The sequence below is a fragment of the Mobula hypostoma genome, chromosome 3, assembly GCF_963921235.1.
Source record: "Mobula hypostoma chromosome 3, sMobHyp1.1, whole genome shotgun sequence".
Lineage (NCBI taxonomy): Eukaryota > Metazoa > Chordata > Chondrichthyes > Myliobatiformes > Myliobatidae > Mobula > Mobula hypostoma.
Genome location: NC_086099.1, coordinates 159,161,910 through 159,182,534, shown reverse-complemented (window position 1 = coordinate 159,182,534; position 20,625 = coordinate 159,161,910). Strand labels below are relative to the sequence as shown.

General features: G+C 39.6%; 1 protein-coding gene across 5 annotated transcripts in view; it reads left to right on the top strand.

The window, feature by feature from the left end:
* The window catches only part of LOC134344352 (adenylate cyclase type 1-like), a 279,148-nt gene that overhangs the window by 184,388 nt on the left and 74,135 nt on the right, over positions 1–20,625 (top strand). For all 5 annotated transcript variants that reach the window (XM_063043992.1, XM_063043991.1, XM_063043994.1 and 2 more), the window contains 2 exons: positions 11,486–11,641; positions 14,744–14,938. In XM_063043992.1, the coding sequence (XP_062900062.1) occupies positions 11,486–11,641; positions 14,744–14,938 (351 nt within the window). The remainder of the gene's footprint in view (positions 1–11,485; positions 11,642–14,743; positions 14,939–20,625) is intronic.

Sequence of the window (20,625 nt, the reverse complement as noted above, 5' to 3'; positions counted from 1 at the left end):
GTAAAGATTTGAAATTCTTCTTTCAGGAAGAATTAGTATTAAATTTGTATCATGTATTTTTATGCAGTTTTTAATGTTCATGGAAAGAGTGTTCAATTGGAATATTTTTCACTTGAGATATAAATTTAGTGTGTGCATCAGACCTAGTATTCATGTGACTCTATGTAGTAATTTACATATTAGCGTTCATTGTTTGTGGATTTTCTGTATCTGTATTTGAAAGCTCCTTTTGGCAATTATATGTTTGTTTTCCAGTCGCTCACAGATCATTTATTAATATAACTTAGGATTCAATTTATTCTGAAATTTTGCTAAGTTTCCAGTTTAGAATGTGACAATGGGGTAAAGGAGGGAAGCAATAAATGTTCATTAATTGCACAATATGGAAGAGTACATTTCACATCCGTGCATTGCATTCAGATTTTAAAAAATCATGCCACAACAGTAGTGGAATACATTTTTGAGGCTGAATGTGCTGTTATGTGTGAAATGTTCAATGCCACCGACTAAGGATTAAATTTTAGAGAATATTGTTAAAAGGGTAATCTTTTTTAGAAATATCTGTAGCATAGGTTTGTTAATGCTGAATAATTTGGATGAAGACTCCTTAATAGTTTCAATTAACCACCCCAAGCCTGTAAGATTTGGGTAAGTGGGAAATGCCATTCATCTAGGCTTCAGAAAACAATACATAGGGTTTTCCTTACTGTACATAAGAAATAACATCCGTGGGGACTCCTAAATCAAAATGTAGCATCACAGTAATCTTGGTGGTTTTTCATAAGAAATCATACAGCCTACCAGTATCAATTTCCCTGCTGTAGATTGTTTTCAGAAGCTGCACATCAGTGCATTGCACTCAGTTTTAAAAATTCATGCAACAACTATAGTGGAATGTATTTCTGAGACCAAATATGTTGTTATATGTTGAATGCAATATGGTGTCAATGAACCATGGTAACCGGTGACATTCTGCGGGCAACTTGTAAAACTTCTAAATGTACGTACTTTGATCATTTTCTTTGAAATTTGGAGACACAGCTCATAAAGCCGGCATACAGCTCACCTTTATGTTATGTTTTGTAACTCCAGAAATTAATCGAAAGAAAAGCATGAGAATGTCAGAGATAACTCGTGTCTAGTTTTGTTTTTACTTTAGCGAGATGCATACAAATAACTTGGTGGTGTGATGACATATGTCATTCATGTACTTTTAGATATAACCCATAATGAATTATATAAACAACAAGGAATCCTTAATCAAACAATATATTTGCAATACTACTCAAAATGTTACTGAAATATTAAAGACACAACACTCCTCCCAGCTTAGCTATAAACTCCATATAGAATGCATCTCAATGTATATACTGTACATACAGGATAGTGAAAAAGTCTTAGGCACATGTAAAATAAAATTCTGTAAGCAAAGATGCTTTCAAAACTAATGAAATGAAAAGTTTCTAAATAACAAGTTTACTATAAAGAACAGTGAACAGTAAACAGTAAAAATCTAAATCAAATCGATATCTGGTGTGTCATTCCTTTGCCTTTGAGTACACTAGCTGGTATGTTGTTCCAGCATCTTGGAGAACTTGCCATAATTCTTCGGCAGACCTCGGCTGTCTCGGTGCTTCTGTCTCTCCAGATAGTCCCAGACAGCCTCAGTGATGGTGAAGTCAGGGCTCCATGGAGGCCATACCACCTGTTACAGAACTCCTTATTCTTCTTTTCACTGAAGATAGTTCTTTGTGATCACGGCAGTGTGTTTGGGGTCATTGTCCTGTCGCAGAAAGAAACTGGGATCAACCAGATACCTCCCCATGGTTTTGTGTGATGGATGAGTATCTGCTTGTACTTCTCAGCATTGAGGATTCCGTTAATTCTGACCAGATCGCAAACTCCATTTGCAGAAATTCAGACCCAAGCCTGAAGGGAACCTTCTCTCTGGACTATAGAGGGATGTACTTGTGTTCCAATGGCTTCTGTGAGCTCGGAGCTTATAACAATGCTGGACTTCCAATTTAGAAGGGATGTCAGTTTGATGTATCTTTCATTCTGCTACACTCAGTTTTCGTAGCCAACCACTCTGTTTCTGGTCCTCAATCTTGCCCATTTCTTAGTGCTTCTTTGGAAGAGCTTGGACAGCACATTTTGAAACTTCCGCCTGCCACAAAATTTCTGCTTGGGAGAGACCTTGCTGATGTAGGATGACCACCTTGTGTCTTGTTGTAATTCTCACTCTTGCCATGGAGGAAGAATTGATCATTTGAAGGTTAAACTCACACCAGCCACATCCTCACCTTTAGTTTGGTTGTCCTTTACCCAGGTTGATCCCTTCTACACCCGTTTCTGTTTCAGTTCATCAGTTTAGTTCATTCAACTCATTATTATCTTGTTTGTTATCATGTGTTGGACTGTATATATCCCCCACCCTCCTAATGCCAGTAGCACTGTGTGAGCTCTACAGTGCCATAAGTGACTTTCATACCAAACACCCAGATGGTATCTTCATTATTGCAGGTGATTTTAACAATGCAAATCATTCCTGCCTAAAAAATTCCACCAACATGTTGATTTTGTTATCAGAGGTGAAAATACACTAGGCCTGGTTATACTAACATGCTAGGTGCTTATAGTGCAGTCCCTTGACCCCACATTGGACTCTCAGATCACTTATCTGTAATGTTAATTCAAGCGTACAAACCAGTGAGCAAATGGGCCAAACCAGTTCTAAAGATGGTGAAATCCTGGCCTGAGGGTGCAATCTCTACTCTGCAGGACTGCTTTGATAATATGACCTGGAGAATATTCAGGGAGGCTGCTACCTATGGCAACCATTGAGGGATATGTGGATTCTGTTGCCAGGTACATAGAGCAGTGTACTGAGGATGTTACCATCATGAAACACATCTGGGTGAAGGCAAATCGGAAGCCATGGCTCACTGCAGAGGTCCGTGCATGACTGAGGGATTATGATGCTGTCTTTAGATTGGGAGATGCAACAGCTCTCAGTGAAGCAAGAACTGTGCTTTCCCGCTCCATCAGGAAAGCAAAATGGGAGAATTCTCAGAGAATTTGCAGCCACTTCTTGATAGTAGGGACAAGAGGCACATGTGGCAGGAGATTCAGAGGATTACAGATGACATGTCTACTCAGCGCATCAGTGACCAGGATGCTTCACTCCCTGAGAGGCTGAATGTCTTCCACACCTGGTTTGATGCTCAGAACAAACTGCTGGTGAAGAATGTATCCCTTCCTCCAAGGGGAGCAGACACTCTATCTGACTGAAGCTGAGGTGAGAAAGATCCTCGCCAGAGTCAACCCACGCAAAGCTGCGGGGCCTGATAATATGCCAGGTTGAACTCTGAAAGACTGCGAAGCCCATTCCAGTGCCAAAGAAGGTGACAGTAACCTGCCTAAATGCTTGTCGTCCAGTGGCATTAACATCAGCCATTATGAAATGATTTGTGCGGCTGGTCATAGAGCATATGACCTTACCCCTGGCTACGTTGGGTATGTTCCAGTTCACTTATTGTTCAGATCAATCTACAGATCATGCAATAGCCTTTGCCCTCCACTCTGTCCTGTCCTACCTGAAAAATGAGGTCTCAGACTACTGATAGACTTAAGTTCGGCATTCAACGCCAAAGTACCCCAGAAACTGGTGGGAAAACTGTCCTCACTGGGTCTCAACACCTCCCTCTGCAATTGGATATTCCTTAACAGTAAGGCCACAGTCAGTCCGTGTGGACAGCAACGTCTCTCAGCCCGTTACACTGAGCACTGGCACTCGCCAAGGCTGTGTGCTCAGCCCACTGCTGTTCACATTGCTGACGCGTGACTGTGTCGCAGGAGCCAGATAAAACTGTGTCATCAAGTTTGCGGATGACACAACAGTGGTTGGCCTCATCAAGGACAATGACAAGATGGAGTATAGAGAAGAAGTGGAGCAGCTGGTGGATTACTGTGAGAACAACCATCTAATCTTGAACGTGGAGAAGACAGAGGAGATCATTGTGAACTTCAGGAAGGTGCAGGCAAACCACCTCCATCTCCTCCGTAGAGAGAGTTTTGTGCATCAAGTTCCTTAGAGTTCATGTCACAGATGACTTCATCTGGTCCCTTAATATCACCTCCCTGAACAAGATGTTTGAGGCAAGCAAGGCTCCCCCACCTCTTAACTGTGTTTTACAGGAGCACAATTGAGCATCTTGACAAGTTGCATCCCCATTTGGTATGGCAGCAACCAAGCATCGGACCAGAAGTCCCTACAAAGGACTGTGAGAACATTTGAGAGGATTATAGGGGTCACCCTAACACCCATAAGGGACATTTATCAAGAGCATTGTGTACGCAGGGCCTTTAGTATTATTAAGGATCCCACCCATCCATCCAGCATCCTCTTTGACTTTCAACTATCAGGCAGGAGACTACGATGCATAAAAGCAAGACCGTTCAGGATGGGAAACAGTTTCTTCCTTCAATCCATCTGACTTCTTGAAACCCTACGGTATTATATTCGAAGTATCGCTGGTTAATCTGTTCTGTACCTTACAATATTTAATATTAACACAGTTATTTATCTGTAATTCATCTGTAGATTTTATTTTTACCTTCATAAGTTATCGTGTGTAATGTGTGCTATGTGTACTACTGTGCTTTACATCCTGATTCAGAGAAACATCTCATTTCTATATACATGATATGGTTATATATGTTCTTTACGTGTAAATAGTTAAATAGTAATAAAATTGATTTGACTTAACTAGATACCTAGCACAAAGCAATCAAATTTTTATTTGAAAAGTGTTCTATCATTTAATATGTTACTTTCTTTAAAGAAATACAAAAAAATTTCTCTGTAACGTTCAATATTTTGGAAAATGAGTGTTTGGAAATCTAAAATTCCCTGTGTTCTATTGACACACTAATGCAGAAAACAAAAAAAATTTTTTTAAACTTATAGAAATCTAGAGTACCTAAGGCTTTTGCATAGTTCTGTATATATGTATATACATTACATACAGTATATGATGCAACTACTGTACAGTAGTGCTAATAATTGGAAAAGCACCTTCAACTTAGCTCTAAACTCTCGAAATTCTTCTTAAACATTTCTGCCTTTCTCTCTGTCTCACTTAAAATCAAAATTCCCCTTCAAGCACACACCCTTGACCAATGTGTCATAGAGATCTGTTTCACAAGACTCAGTATAAACCTCTGATTGAGAAAGCTTTTATCCATGCCTTGGGATTTTTACCAAATTAAGTTAAGACACCACTGATTGGAGCCTCATCACCTACTGTTATTGGTATTATTTTATGAAGTGAAAAGTTGATTGCTACTTAAATATTCAGATACTCTATAGAGGATTAAGTAATTTGCTAAGTTTCCAATAAGACAAACAATTTGGAAAACAATCAGATTATAATTGTTCAAGGATGTAATTAGAGCAGTGTTTTTTATTATTTCAATAGCTCTACACAGAATATCACTGATAGACTTCAGACACTTCTTTGATAAATTATCTCCAAATTCCGCTCCTGTATACAGAGAGAGTAAGGTATCACATACATTCACAGTTCTCACATAAAATATAAGGAAACCTGCAATATTTGAATTTTATTGAATTATGCAAAGTAGATCTGAGGATAGTTAATTTTTTTAAAATCATTTCTTCAATATAGCTGAAAACTAATTGGCTTTGTCATAGGGGAAAATGTTGAACTTGTATCTGGTGTTGACATAAGTTCAAAATAAATTTATTATCAATGTACATATATGTCACCATGTTCAACCGTGAGATTCATTTTCTTGCAGTCATTCACAATAAACACAAAGAAGCACAGTAGAAGCAATTAAAAAAAACTACACACAAAGAAAGATTAATAAACAATCAATGTGAAAAAGAAAACAAATTGTGCAAATATAAAAAGAAAAACAAAATAATAATAGATGAGTAATAAATAATATTGAGAACAGGTGCTATAAAGTCCTTGAAAGTGAGCCCATAAGTTGTAAAATCAGTTGACACCTTAGTGTTGGGTAATATAGAAATATGGAGTATCAAAGAGAGATGTGTAATGTTGATTTTACATTTACATGCTTCTTACTCAGTAAAATAATTTATTCCCCTGAGAAGGGAGAGGGGAATGGGATCAATGTCTTTAGATTTTTACAAAGATGACAAACCTGAATTCAGAATTATCTGATAGCTGCAGAATTTAATTCAAAGTTATAAATTTTAAAATAAATTAGAATACTTAGGTAACTTTTATTTTCAGTAAGGTAATTGTAGAATAGAATCTTGATGGGCATAATATGTTTTAATCAGAGCTTGAATTCATTTTTGGAATAGTTTTTTAGAGCATTTTTTTATGGACCAAATTAATCAATCAAAGTTTGGAAAAGTGGATATAATGTCCAATAGCCTACTCCTGTCCCAAAGATAATGTCACTGTACTCTGTATTTGAGGTTTGGATGTTCTTTTTCTTATAAATCAGTACTTGCAACCTACCCACTGATCATGTAGAGTAAGTGATCGCAACCAAAGGAATTTCTGCATTATTTTCCACGTTCTTACCAATAATCCTATTCAATGCCAAATAATATTGAAGAACTCAAAAATAATATTTTTGTGCTTAATTCCCAGCTCAAGTGTAATCAGCATAAAACAATTAGTCTGTTCTCCCTTTGTATACAGTGCAATCAAAATTTCGCAAGATCGACATAAAGTTTTTATTGGACAATCCAATTAAAAAATAAACATCCCTCCATCAATGCCTCCTCTCTCTTCCCTCATCTCCTGTCCTAGTTTTCTAATGATTGACTTGTAAATTTCATCCCAATAGTGACTTGAAGATTGTTTTGCGCTTTGGGGTTATACCCCTTAAGAAATGTGTTGAGATGGTTCATAAGTTCATAGAGAAGTACAGCACAGAACAGGTCCTTTGACCCATCTAGTCCATGCTGAAACCATTGAAACTGCCTACTGTCAGTGACCTTCACCAGGACCTTGGCCCTCCATACTCCTATCATCTATGTATCTATCCAAACTTCTCTTAAATTTTGCAATTGAGCTTGTATGCACAGCTTGTACTAGCAGCTCATTCCACACTCTCACGATCCTCTGAGTGAATAAGTTTCCCCTCATCTCCCCATTATACTTTTCACATTTTACCCTTAACCCATGGCCTCTGGTTATGGTCCCGCCCAACCTCACTGGAAAAAGCCTGGTTACATTAACACTATCTATACCCTCATAATTTTGTATACCTCTATCAAATCTCCTCTCAATCTTTTATGTTCTGAAGAATACAGCCCTAACCTATTCAATCTTTCCCTATAACTCAGGTCCTCCAGACCTGGCAACATCCTCGTAAATTTTCTCTGTACTCTTTCAACCTTGTTTACATCCTTCCTGTAGGTAGGTGATTAAAACTGCACACGATACTTCAAATTATGTCTCACTGACGTCTTATACAGCTTCAACATAACACCCCTTCTCATGTATTCAATACATTGATTTATGAAGGTCAACGTGCCAAAAGCTTTCTTTGCAATTACTTTCAATGAATTACAGACCTGGAATCCAAGATCCCTTTGTTCTGCCACACTCCTCAGTGCCCTGCCTTTCACTGTGTAAGACCTACCTTGGTTGGTCCTACCGAAGTGCAAACCTTGAACTTGTCTAACGTTAAATTCTATCTACCATTTTTCAGCTCATTTTTCCAGCTGATGCGGGTCCCACTGGAAGCCATGATTGCCTTCCTTGCTGCCCCACTACACCTCCAATCTTGGCATCATCCACAAATTTGCTGATGCAGTTGACCACATTATCATTCAGATCGCTGATATAAATGACAGTCAACAAAGGACCCAGCACTGATCCCTACGGCACATCACTAGTCACAGTTCTCCAGTCAGAGAGTCAACCACCTACGACCAATCTCTGACCTCTCCCAATGTCTAATCCAATTTACTACCTCATGTTGAATGCTGAGTGACTGATCTTTTTGATCAACCCCCCATACTGGACCTTGGCAAATGCCTTGCTAAAGTCTATGTAGGCAACATCCACTGCCTTGCCTTCATCCCTTTTCCTGGCTACATCCTCAAAAAACTCTCTAAAACTGGTTAGACAAAACCTACCACGCATGAAACCATGCTGACTATCGTTAATCAGTCCCTGTCTATTCAAGTACATATTTATCTCGTCCCTTAGAATACCTTACAATAACTTTTCCACAACTGATGTCAGGCTCATCAACCTATAATTTCCTGGAAACACACACAAAATGCTGGAGGAACTCAGCACGCTAGGCAACATCTAGGAAAAGAGTACAGTCGACGTTTCAGACTGAAACCGTTCGGCAGGATGGCTGTACTCTTTTCCTAGTTTCTGCCCGGCCTGCTGAGTTCTTCCAGCATTTTGTGTGTGTTGCTTGGATTTCCAGCCATCTGCAGATTCCCTCCTGTACATAACTTCCTGGTTTATGTTTAGAGCCTCTTTTAAACAGCGGGACATTGGTTATCCTCTAATCTTCTGGTACCTCTCCTGTCGCTAACCATGACTTAAATATCTCTGCTAGGGGCCCGACAATTTCTGTACTTGCCTCTGTACGGTCTGAGGACCTTGTTAGGCCCTGGGGATTTATCCATTCTGAGTTGCCTCAGGATCACAAACACCTCCTCCTCTGTAATCTGTACAGGGTCCATGAATTAATGCCAATTTGCCTCACTTCTACAGACTCTGTGTCTATGTAAATACAGATGCAAAAAAATTATTTAAGATCTCCCCCATCTGTTTTGGTTCCACACATGGATTATCATGCTGGTCTTCTAGAGGACCAATTTTGTCTCTTGTAATTCTTTTGCTCTTAACATATCTGCAGAATCCCTTAGGATATTCTTTCACCTTGAATACAAGAGCAACTTCATGCCTTCTTTTAGCCCTTCTGATTTCTTTCTTAAGTGTTCTCTTGCATTTCTTATAATCCATAAGCACCTTATTTGTTCCTACCTGCCTATACTTGCTATGTATTTTTTTCTCTTAACTAGGACCTCAATATCTCTTGAAAACCAAGGTTTCCTACAATTGTTATATTTTCTTTTTATTCCGAGAGGCATTAATGAGCTTTGTACTCTCAAAATTTCACTTTTGAAGACTTCCCACTGACCAAGTACACCTTTGCCAGAAAACAGCCTGTCCCAATCCATGGTTGCCAGATCATTTCTGATACCATCAAAATTAGCCTTATTCCAATTTAGAATCTCAAGGCATTGACCAGACCTATTTTTTTGCATATTTACTTTGAAACTAATGGCATTGTGGTCACAAGATGCAAAGTGTTCCTCTGATATATACTTCTGTCACCTGCGCTGCTTCATTCACTAACAGTGGATCCACTATCACACGCTCTCTGATTAGGACTTCTATGTACTGATTAAGTAAGTATTTCTAAACACATTTGACAAAATCGATCCCTTCTGGTCCTTTTACAGCATGAGATTCCCAGTCAATATTTGAAATGCTAAATTCACCTACTATAACAAACTTATATTTCTTGCAACAGTCTGTGAACTCTTTACAAATTTGTTCCTTGAAATCCCTAAGACTGTTGAGTGGTCTGTAGTATAGCTCCATTGATATGGTCATACCTTTCTTATTTCTCAGATCCATCCATAACACATTCTCACTAGACGAATTCCCCAGTCTCTCCTGATGGATCAATGCTGTGACATTTTCTCTGACCATTAACGTACCCCCCTCCTTTAATGGCTTATGCTCTGTCACATCTAAAACAACAGAACCCCAGAACATTAAGCTGCCAGTCCTGCCCCTCCTGCAACCAAGTCTCACTAATGGCTACAATATCATAATTCCATGTGTTGATCCATTCCCTGCGCTCATCCGTCTTTCCTACGATACTACTTGCATTGAAATATACACAGCTCAGTACATAGTCACACGATGCTCAACCTTTTGATTCCTGACTTTGTCTGTGGTCTTACCAATATCTGTCTCCACAACCTCTGCATTAACTGTTCTGGCAGTCTGGTTCCCATCCCTCTGCAACTCCAGTTTAAACCCCTCCATGCAGCATTAGCAAATCTTTCCACTAGAATATAGTCCTCTTCCAGTTCAGGTGCAAACTGTCCTTTCTGTACAGGTCCCACCTTCCCTGGAAGAGGGCCTGATAATGTAAGAGTCCTATGCCTTCCCTCCAACACCAACTCCTTAGCCATATATTAAACTGTCTTCCTAGTTCTGGACTCACTAGTACGTGGCAAGGGTAACAATCCTGAGATCACAACCCTAAGGGTCCTGCCATTCAACTTAGCACCTAACTCCCTAAACTCCCTATGCAGAACCTCATCACTTATCTTACCCATGTCATTGGTACCTACATGGACCATGACTCCTGGCTATTCACCCTCCCACTTGAGAATGCTGAGACTTGATCCAAATAGCCCAGGCCACTGGAACTTGGAAGGCAACATACTAACTGGGAATCTCATTCTTGCCCATGGGAGACACCTCTCTGTTCCCCTGACTATCGAATCCCCTATCACAACAGTGTGCCTCTTCTCCTCCCTTCCCTTCTGAGTCACAGAGGCCGACTCAGTGCCAGAGGCTCAGTCACTATGATTTTCCCCTGTTAGGTCATCGTCCTAGCGGTATCCAAAGTTGGGATGCACTTCTCATAGTTGTAGTCATCAGGGACACTGGAAGTCTCTCTGCCTTCCCACATCCTGCAATAGGAGTATTCAATTATCATACCTGGCATCTCTACTGTTCTAACTGAGCAAATGTTAAGAAGAAAGGAGGAGAAACTCTACCTACAGCTTTTCTTTTTTGCTTTTTCTGACTGAAGCTTCTCTTCACTGAAGAATCAAAGAGCTGAATCCTCAAAATCATCATTCTAATTCTGTCCACTCATACGATTGCTGCTGCAATTGCCCCTGCCTTCCTTTAATTTGTTCCTGCTAATCAATCACCAATTGGTCACTGGTCAGAATTCCAAAAAATCTTTTTCTACTCCATTAGTGAGCCAGAGTGAAATTCCATCCTCTCAAGCTGTGTTACACCTAGAAATAAATTGTTGGTACAACACAGATAGAAACCATCTCCATATAACAAGCCATTTCAATCTCAGTAACTCATTCTGTTCCCATCATACTTCAAACTTGCTTACTTCATTAACCTAATCCATCTATTCTCAATGTGAAAAGTTTTTACCTTGGCCACTTAATGGCAAATTATGAAGATTCAGAACATCTATGTGAAAATATTTCTGATGTCTCCTGATTTGAATCTCATTTACATTTAAGTTCACAGATCCCCTGCTACCTCATTGAATTGAGCTTGAGTCCAGGTGTGAGGTGAAAGGAAACCTTTTTAATACATAACTTTGACTTAAAATGGCACTATTAGAGCTGCGATAAATATGTATTGATTTTTGTTTTACTTTCTGGCAGATTTTTCCAGGCTTGATCCTTTCAGACATAAAGCCAGCAAAGAGAATGAAATTTAAAACGGTGTGCTACTTATTGGTCCAACTCATGCACTGTCGAAAGATGTTCAAAGCCGAAATCCCCTTTTCCAATGTGATGACATGTGAAGATGATGACAAGGTAAACAATATATCTGAATACATTTATTCTAATTTTTGTTGATGTGTTTAATGGCTTTAAGCTAATGAAATCCTGGGTTGATAAGGGAATGTGTTGAGAAGGAAATGTTATTTCCTCTTTTCATACTTAATCCTTTTGAAAGTCATTGCTTTCTATAGGTCCTTGTGAAACAGTCTCTCAGCATGCCATTGTGCTGATTAAAAAGCTGCTATTTATTTTTGCCCTCATCACCCTACCCAGCTGGCATGAAGTGGATGAGGCTTTGTTATATGTTTCCTAAATGGCCGTTGCACAGATGTGGATGAACATCAACAAAAGGAAGACACTAATTCAAACCTAAATATAGGCTCGTGCAGCAAATTAGGATATTTAAATATATATTGACATAATCAAAATGGCTTGCTTGTATTTAAATCATAGCAACAGAAAAGATTTCAACAATCTCATGCTTTGTGAGGAGATGAAAATAAAATAATTAAAGAAGTTAAATAAGTGGTAGAATTTGTGTTAAGAAAAAATAAACATAAGAAATAGAAGTTGACAAGGAACAAGTGATGAGATATTCTACCATACAAAGGCATTGTAGCTGTGGTGATCTTGTCTGTTTTCTTCCAAATCTCCATCGCCCTTGATTAGCTGGTAGTCTGAATACCTCCATGTCTTGGCTTTGAATATAAATGGCTCTGCATCCAAAATTAACCCGAAAGAAAACTCTTAAGATCCACAATCTATTGAGTCATGAGCGGCTGACCCCTTTTCATGAGATTGTCATGTAGTTCTGGAATGTCCCACTCGAGAAAACATCTTACTGTTGCCAAGCAGCTTCAGAATGTTGCGTGCTCAGTGAATGCACTTCACTGTAGGTTTCGATGGTTGAGTGTACATGTTACGAATAAAGCTAATCTTTAATCTTTAGTGCTTTCAATTTGTAGTAAATTTGCTTGTGTTTGGAATCCTTGCTGTCAAATGGTATTTCTATATATTACACATGCAGAATATTTCTTGTTATTATTCTTCAAAGATAATCTTCAATAGAAAATCCTGCATTTGCAAGTGCTCCACCATGAATATTCTTTCTTTTCCAATGTTATACTCTTAAAGGTGCATTACTTTTCAAGACACCTAAAACTGTCCTTGGCTCTGATCGTTTTGTTGTTCCCCTAATTTATCCTTTCAAATGTTCAAAGATACAATTTAATGTCAGAGAAATGTATACAACATACATCCTGAAATTCTTTTTCTTCGCAACCATCCACGAAAACAGAACAGTCCCCCAAGAATGAATGACAGTTAAATGTTAGAACCCCAAAGTCCCTTCCCCAGCTCCCCTCTCTCCCGCGCATAAGCGGCAGTGAGCATCAATCCCCCTCCCTACCGGCAAAACTAAAGCGCACCTGCTACCAACACTCAAGCGTGCACAAAGCAATAGCAAGGACACAGACTTGCAGTTACCCCAAAGACTACATTGTTCACCCGATAATTTGGCATGCTGCTGGCTCTCTCTGTCCTAATAAGGGAGAAAGAGGTGACTTCATTTTCCAATGAGCGGGGAGACATAACAAACAACTTGCTGTTTTACGATGTTAAAAGTCCGTTACATCGCTTTTTTTGAGCTCAGTGCCTGAAGGTCGGAAAGATCCCTGTTCCCCAGGCACACAGCAGATGTTCCGACTCCCCCAATAGCACATGGGTCTCCCGAGGGGACACCGACCCTTGATCCGCCCGTCTCCAGTTCCTCAAGATCCCACACTTCTGAATCCGTGCCGAAGTCTTAGACTGCGACTTTGGCATGCCAAATAGCGGCCGATTGTGGAACCCCGAGATCGGGTCCCATTCCCACAAAGAACTGTAGTCAGTGTGTAACTCCAGGTCAGGCTCTTCAAAAGCACCCTGAAAGGGAAAAATAGAGATATTAAAGATGGAAATAGAGCTGTTTCCGAAGATGCAAGCAAAGGAGTCGCTGTTGGGCGCCATAACTACTTAGCTCTGCCTGTGCTAATCCACTGTCATATGTAAGTTTGCTATTGATACCACTGTTGTTGGCTGAATCAACTGTGGTGACAAATCAGCATATAGGAGGAAGACTGAAAATCTAGCTGAGTGGTGCCATTAGAGACTATCACTCAATGTCATTCTTGACTTCAGGAGGAGGAAACTGGAGGCCCATGAGTCTGTCCTTATCAGGGGCGACAGAAGTGGGAAGGGTCGGCAACTTTAAATTCCTTAGCATCATCATTTCAGAGGATCTGTCCTGCGTCCAGCACAAAAGTGCCACCATGAAGAAGACACAGCAGGGCCTCTACTTTCTTAGATGTTTGCGAGGAATGAGCATGGAGCGTATACCAGCTGGTTGTATCACTGCCTGGTACAGAAACACCACTGCCCTTGAATGGAAAAGCCTACAAAATGTAATGGATACAGCCCATTCAATCACATGTAAAGCCTTCCTCACCAATGAGCACATCTGTAAGGAGCGCTGTCGCAGGAAAGCAGCATCCATCATCAAGGAACCCTACCACCCAGGCCATGGTCTCTTCTGACTGCTGCCATCAGAAAGAAGGTACAGGAGCCTCAGGTCCTACACCACGAGGTTCAGGAACAGTTATTGCCCCTCAAACATCAGGCTCCTGAACCAGCGGGGATAACTTAACTCACCCCAACACTGAACTGATTCACATCATATGGACTCACTTTCAAGGACTCTTTAACTCACATTCTTAATATAATTTAGTTATTTATTATTATTTTTCTGTTATCTGAATTTGCAGTTTGTTGCTTTTGCACACTGGTTGTTTGTTTGACATTGCGTGAGTTTTCATTGATTCTGTTGGGTTTCTTTGTATTTGCTGTGAACGCTTGCAGGAAAATTAATATGCAGTAAGTGGTGATATAAATGTACTTTGATAATAAATTTATTTTGAACTTCCCTGAAGTACAACAATGGCATCTTTTGGTAACTGATGTATTAACCTTCATGTGGTAATAAGGTTCTGAACGTATGAATTTTGTACTCTGCATAGGTATCGCAAACCGAGTTAGAATTGTAGCAGAACAATTCTTTCTCAGCCCATCATTAATTAAAGTATCTTGTTTTATTCACAGAGAAGAGCACTGAGGACAGCATCTGAAAAAGTCAGGAATCGATCATCATTTTCCACAAATGTTATACATAACACTCCAGGAACTCGAGTGAATCGATACATCAGTCGCTTAATTGAAGCTCGGCAAACAGAGTCTGAAATGGCAGATTTACATTTTGTTACTTTAACATACAAACAAAGTGAAAGGGAGAAAAAAGTAAGTTATGTTTATAAAGTCAAGTAACCAGTTAAATTTTGATTTAAAGGTTTGGATAGTGCACAAAGTCTTCTGTGTTTTTATTCAGTTGCTTGGGCACTGCATATTTGGTAAAGTTATGAAGATTGCATTATAAACATCCATTTTGATCCACAGTTTGTCTCAGTATCTCCTGGGGGTTGAATAGGAATAATCATCCAGCAGTCTCAAAGCTGACTTCCATTCAGTAACTGGACCCCTAGTTTGCCTGCGTTGGCATTTATTTCAAGGGGAATAGAATATTTTAAAAAAGGAGATAATGCTGAAGCTTTATAAGACTCTAGTCAGGCCGCACTTGATGTATTGTCATTGGGGAGAGTTCAGAGGAAGGTCACGAGGATGATTCTGGGAACGAAGGGATTAACATATGAGGAGCGTTTGGCTGCTTTTGCTCTGTACTCACTGGAATTTAGAACGTGTGGGGAACTCATTGAAACCTACCGACTGCTGAAAGGATTAAATAAGGTGGATGTTGAGAGCGCAAACACAGGGAATTCTGCAGATGCTGGAAATTCAAGCAACACACATCAAAGCTGCTGGTGAACACAGCAGGCCAGGCAGCATCTCTAGGAAGAGGTACAGTCGACGTTGGATGTTGAGAGTATGTTTCCTATGGTTGGGGTATCCAGAACTAGAGGGCACAGCCTCAAAATTCAGTGGCGACCTTTTAGAACAGAAGTAAGGAGGAATTTTTATAAGTAGAGAATAGTGAATCTGTGGAATACTCTGCCTCAGACTGTGGTGGAGGCAAGTCCGCGTATATTTAAAGCAGAAGTTGATGGATTCTTGATTGGTTGCAGCATCAGGGGATATGATGAGAGGGCAGGTATATGGGGTTGAGTGGGCTCCGGGATCAGTCATAATGAAATGGTGGAGTGGACTTGATGGCCTGAATGGCCTAATTTTGCTCCATCATCTTATGGTCTTATGGTCTAAGAACTGTCTCCAATGTTCTGGCTAATATTTTTCAGCCAATCAGTATCCTAAAATCAACTATATGCTTTTGCTGGATTGTGGTTTGCAGAAGCTTAGAATCACATGTCCCACATTACATCAACACAGGTGCACCACTCACTTTACACTAATGACTGTGTGGCTATGCACAGCTCCAGTGCTATATTCAAGTTTGCTGATGACACCACCGTCGTAAGCCGAATCAAAGGGAGTGACGAATCGGAATTCTGGAGGGAGATTAAAAGTGGCTGCGTGTGTGGTGACAACAACCTCTTAGTCAATGTCAGCAAGATCAAGAAGCTGCTTCTTGACTTGAGGAGAAGGAAAACGGAGGTCCCTGAGCCAGTCCTCATCAAAGATCAGAGGTGGAGTACAGCACGCAAGTGCAGTAATGAAGAAAGCATGGCAGCACCTCTACTTCTTTAGAAGTTTGCAAAGATTTGGCATGACAACTAAAACTTTGACAAGCTTCTATAGATGTGTGGTGGAGACTATATTGTCTGACTGCATGACAGCCTGTTATGGATACACCAATGCGCTTGAATGGAAAATCACATGAAAATAGCGGATATGGCCCAGTCTATCACGGGTTGAATCTTCCCCACCACTGAGCACATCTACATGAAATGTTGTCGCAGGAAAGCAGCTTCCATCGTCAGAAATCCCCATCACCCAGACATGCTTTCTTCTCACTGCTGCCAAGAAGGTGCAGAACACTCAGTACTCGCACCACTTTGTTCAGAAACAGTTATTACACCTCAGTAAAGAGGCTTTTGTACCAAAGGAGATCACTTCACTCAATTTCTCTTGCCACATCATTGAAATATTCTCACAACCTATGGACTTGCTTTCAAGGACATTCATCTCATGTTCTTGATATTTATTGCTTAATTTTTTTAATTTATTTTTTATTATTTCTTTCTTTTTGTATTTTCACAGTTTGTTGTCTTTTACAGACTGGTTGAATACTCAGGTTCATGTGGTTTTGCATTAATTCTGTTATGGTTATTATTCTATTATAGACTTATTGAGTATGTCCACAAGAAAATGGATCTCAGAGTTGTATATGGTAATATATGTGTATATGTTAATAAATTTACTTTGAACTTTGAATTGTGACAGTACATCAAAAAATGCCTCATTGCATGTTAAATGGACTTCGAGATCTGAAAAAATATACAACTAAACTAACATAAGAAGCATAACATAACTAAACTAATTAACACACACAAAATGCTGGAGGAATTCAGCAGGCCAGACAGCATCTATGGAAAAGAGTACAGTTGATGTTTTGGGCCGAGACCCTTCAGAAATTCAGCATGTTTCCTTAATTGAGGATTAAAAGTAATACTCCTATGAAGGTATTGGTCATTTATAAGAATATTCCATCAAACTGAAAAAAATTACAAGAAATGTGCAGCAATCGATCTGGGAGGTGCAACATGGAAATAAAGACATAAAAATAAATAATACAAAGCAACTGAGTTACCTTGGAATGCAGATCCACAGATCCTTAAAAGGAAGCCAGGATCATTCATTGTGACATTCACCGAGGCAGTGAATATGTCAGTCAATCCACAGCTTCAATTGTGCATACCCTGTATTTGGCATATTACCAGAGAAATTGCATTCCACTGGGTATGGTGCAAAGTAGATGTACAGCTGAAAAGATTGGATAATTCAGAGTTGATTCTTTTTTTAGGAACAAAGGAGGCAGAGCTGTTATAAGATTTGAGATGCTTAATGTAAAGATGGATGACCTCATTTCTCCTTGCAGTGCAATCAAAAACCAGAGGACATAGATTTTTAGTAATTGATAGAAAGATGAATCTTCAGTGACATGTTGCATTTTGTGGTTTTGTATGCTTGAAGTATGTTGTCAACCAGCTGCATGTAGTTTAGTGCCTTGTTATAGCCCAGAAAATTTTCAACAACATCCTTGAATGTCTTGCATGCACTTTTCTCCAGTCCCACTAGAAGTTTCTTCGAATTGCCTGTCATTGATAACCTGCTTGATTTGTGGACCAACAAAAGCACCTTCCTTAATCTTGGCATCAGTTATTCTGATTGAATTATTAATTGAAATAACCATTATAGGTGATTCCAAAAAAATTGGTGTGATATATCGAAATTTCATGGTGATTAACATGATTAGCAGCCCAAAATCCATAGACACACTCAACAGCATTCAGGAAGCAAAATCTTTGTTATCCAGTGCTTTCAGTCAGAAAGAAGAGGCATTGAAGAGACACTGTATGTGCTATTGGAATCCCTATTGCACTTCATCTGAGAGATTTCCCATTATTTAGACAATAACTGGCTCATTGATGGAATTAATTTTCTTCTCGAATACTGCAGTTTGATAAACAATGTTTCCCTTAATGACTAATAAAGCAGCTTGTTGAAGTGCAGGCAATTTATCCCAGTGATTTACCTCTCCACGTTGCATGACCCTGTACCAGTTAAATCTATTATTGTTGTGCAATGGTGTTATTTCTCTTTTGTTGAAGTGCTTACTGATATGTGTCATATATTATCATAACATGGCTGAAGCTGTTTGCTATTTGATTACTGATAGCTGTTGACAATTATGTGAGATTAGTGTCTATCTTCCTACTATTTAAGTGCAATAACCATCTACTAAAAGCATTGAATTTCATATTGAGTTTGAATTTTGTACTGTACTCTTTTCTGTATAATTGAAAGAAATCTGGTATTTAATAGATTTAAGATTACATTAAGAGGTCTAGTTAACTTCAGACTGTGCTGCCTGGCATGGCATTTCGTTGGACTGCAGATGCATAATTCATTGTTCTCCATATAATTGCCTTGAGTTATAATTGCAATAATGTTGAAACTACCGGCACTCAACATTATTAAGCAGTAAATCAAACTGCAAGTTCTGACATCTGCACGTACACAATTAAACACAGAAATCAACAACTGCTGTCCATGTTTCCAAATCGCTCCACTACACCACATGGGTCATTCGTTCAGGTAAACAGCATTCACATACATGTAACAGCATGAAGTTGCAACATTTACTCATTATGTGCCCAATAAAGAGAGCAAAAAACGTGGTGTTATACAAAGTGTGAGCCTCGCTTGTCCATAACTTTTACATGGCAATATTACAATAATTATTAGAATTTTTTAAAGTTTAAAATATATATATACAGGTATTGTTTCATATCTTAAGTTCAATTTTTTTAACTCTCCCTAATGTCATCTTTTTTCCCCATTTCTTGCTTTATTTCCATAGCTTTGTTCTGAATTTAACGTTCTTACTTAAGCACTGTCTTGCCGTGACTTTGCATCATGTCTTGGAGAGGTCTCAATGTATGAATATGTGATATGTTAATGTTTGCTGTGTCACTTAGGTCTCAGGTCACTTACAGAGGACACCATACTGTCTTAGCTTAGCTCTCTAATTATTGCAAATCACTTTAATGTTTACAGGAAAACTGAGGGCAAATATGAGAGCAATACATGATAACATCCATTTATCATAGATCAAGTTCCTCTGACTACATATATACAACCAAATGAAACAACATTCCTCTAGACCACAGTGCATCCACAAAATATATATCATACACAGCACATAAAGCAAAATATTGTCGTAAATAAAATATAATTTAAAATGCATGTGGTGTACAGCACATGTAAACAGTACAATAAACAGTAACAGAGTCGCTGTCCTAGTGACGAGAACTCAGTGGTGGCAGGGTATTAATCTACAGCTGGAGGGAAGAAGCTGTTATTCAGATAGGCATTCCCAGACCTGATGTTCCTGTACCTCTTCCATGATGCTCCTGTGTCTTCTTCCTAATGCTCCTGTACCTCCTCCCTGTTGGGATGGGTGGTAGGGATCCTCAACAATCCTTCGGGCCCTTTGTCTACAATGCTCCCAGTAAATGTCACAAATAGAGCGAAGGGAAACTCTGGTGATCCTCTCAGCAGTTTTTACTGTTCTCTGTGGGGTCTTGCAGCTCCCATACCTCACACTGATGCAGGCAGACAGGACACTTCCGATGGTGCTCCTGTAAAATGTTATTAGAATGGGGGTGGGGAGCCTTGCATGCCTCAATCTCCTCTGAAAGTGTAGGCACTGCTGTACCTTCTTGACTATTGAAGAGGTGTTGTGGGTCCAGGTTAGATCATCCATTATGTGCACATAAAGGAACTTTGTGTTCTTCACTCTTTCCATGCCAGAGCCATTGAAGTGCAATGGAGAGTGGTTGACTTGTGCCTTCCTGAAGTCCACAATCCTCTCCTTTGTCTTGTCCACGTTGAGACTCAATTTGTTGTTATCACAACATTTGACGAGCCTCTCTACCTCCTCTCTGTCTGCCAAGTTATCATTGTTGCTGATGAAACCAACCACCGATCAGTGAACATGATGAAGTGGTTGAGCTGGATCAGGCAGTGCAGTCGTGAGTCAACAGTATGAAGAGCAGTGGGCTGAGCACACTACCCAGGGGGCACCAGTGCTCAGCCTGATGGAGCTTGAGACATTGCTGCCAACTCGGACTGACTGGGGTCTTTCTGTCAAGAAGTCCAAGGTCCAATTACAGAGAGGAGTGTTGAGTTCCAATGAGGACAGTTTACCCACCAGCCTCTGAGGGATGATTATGTTAAACACTGAGCTAAGGCTGATGAACAAAACCCTGGCATATGTTATGGTTATAATA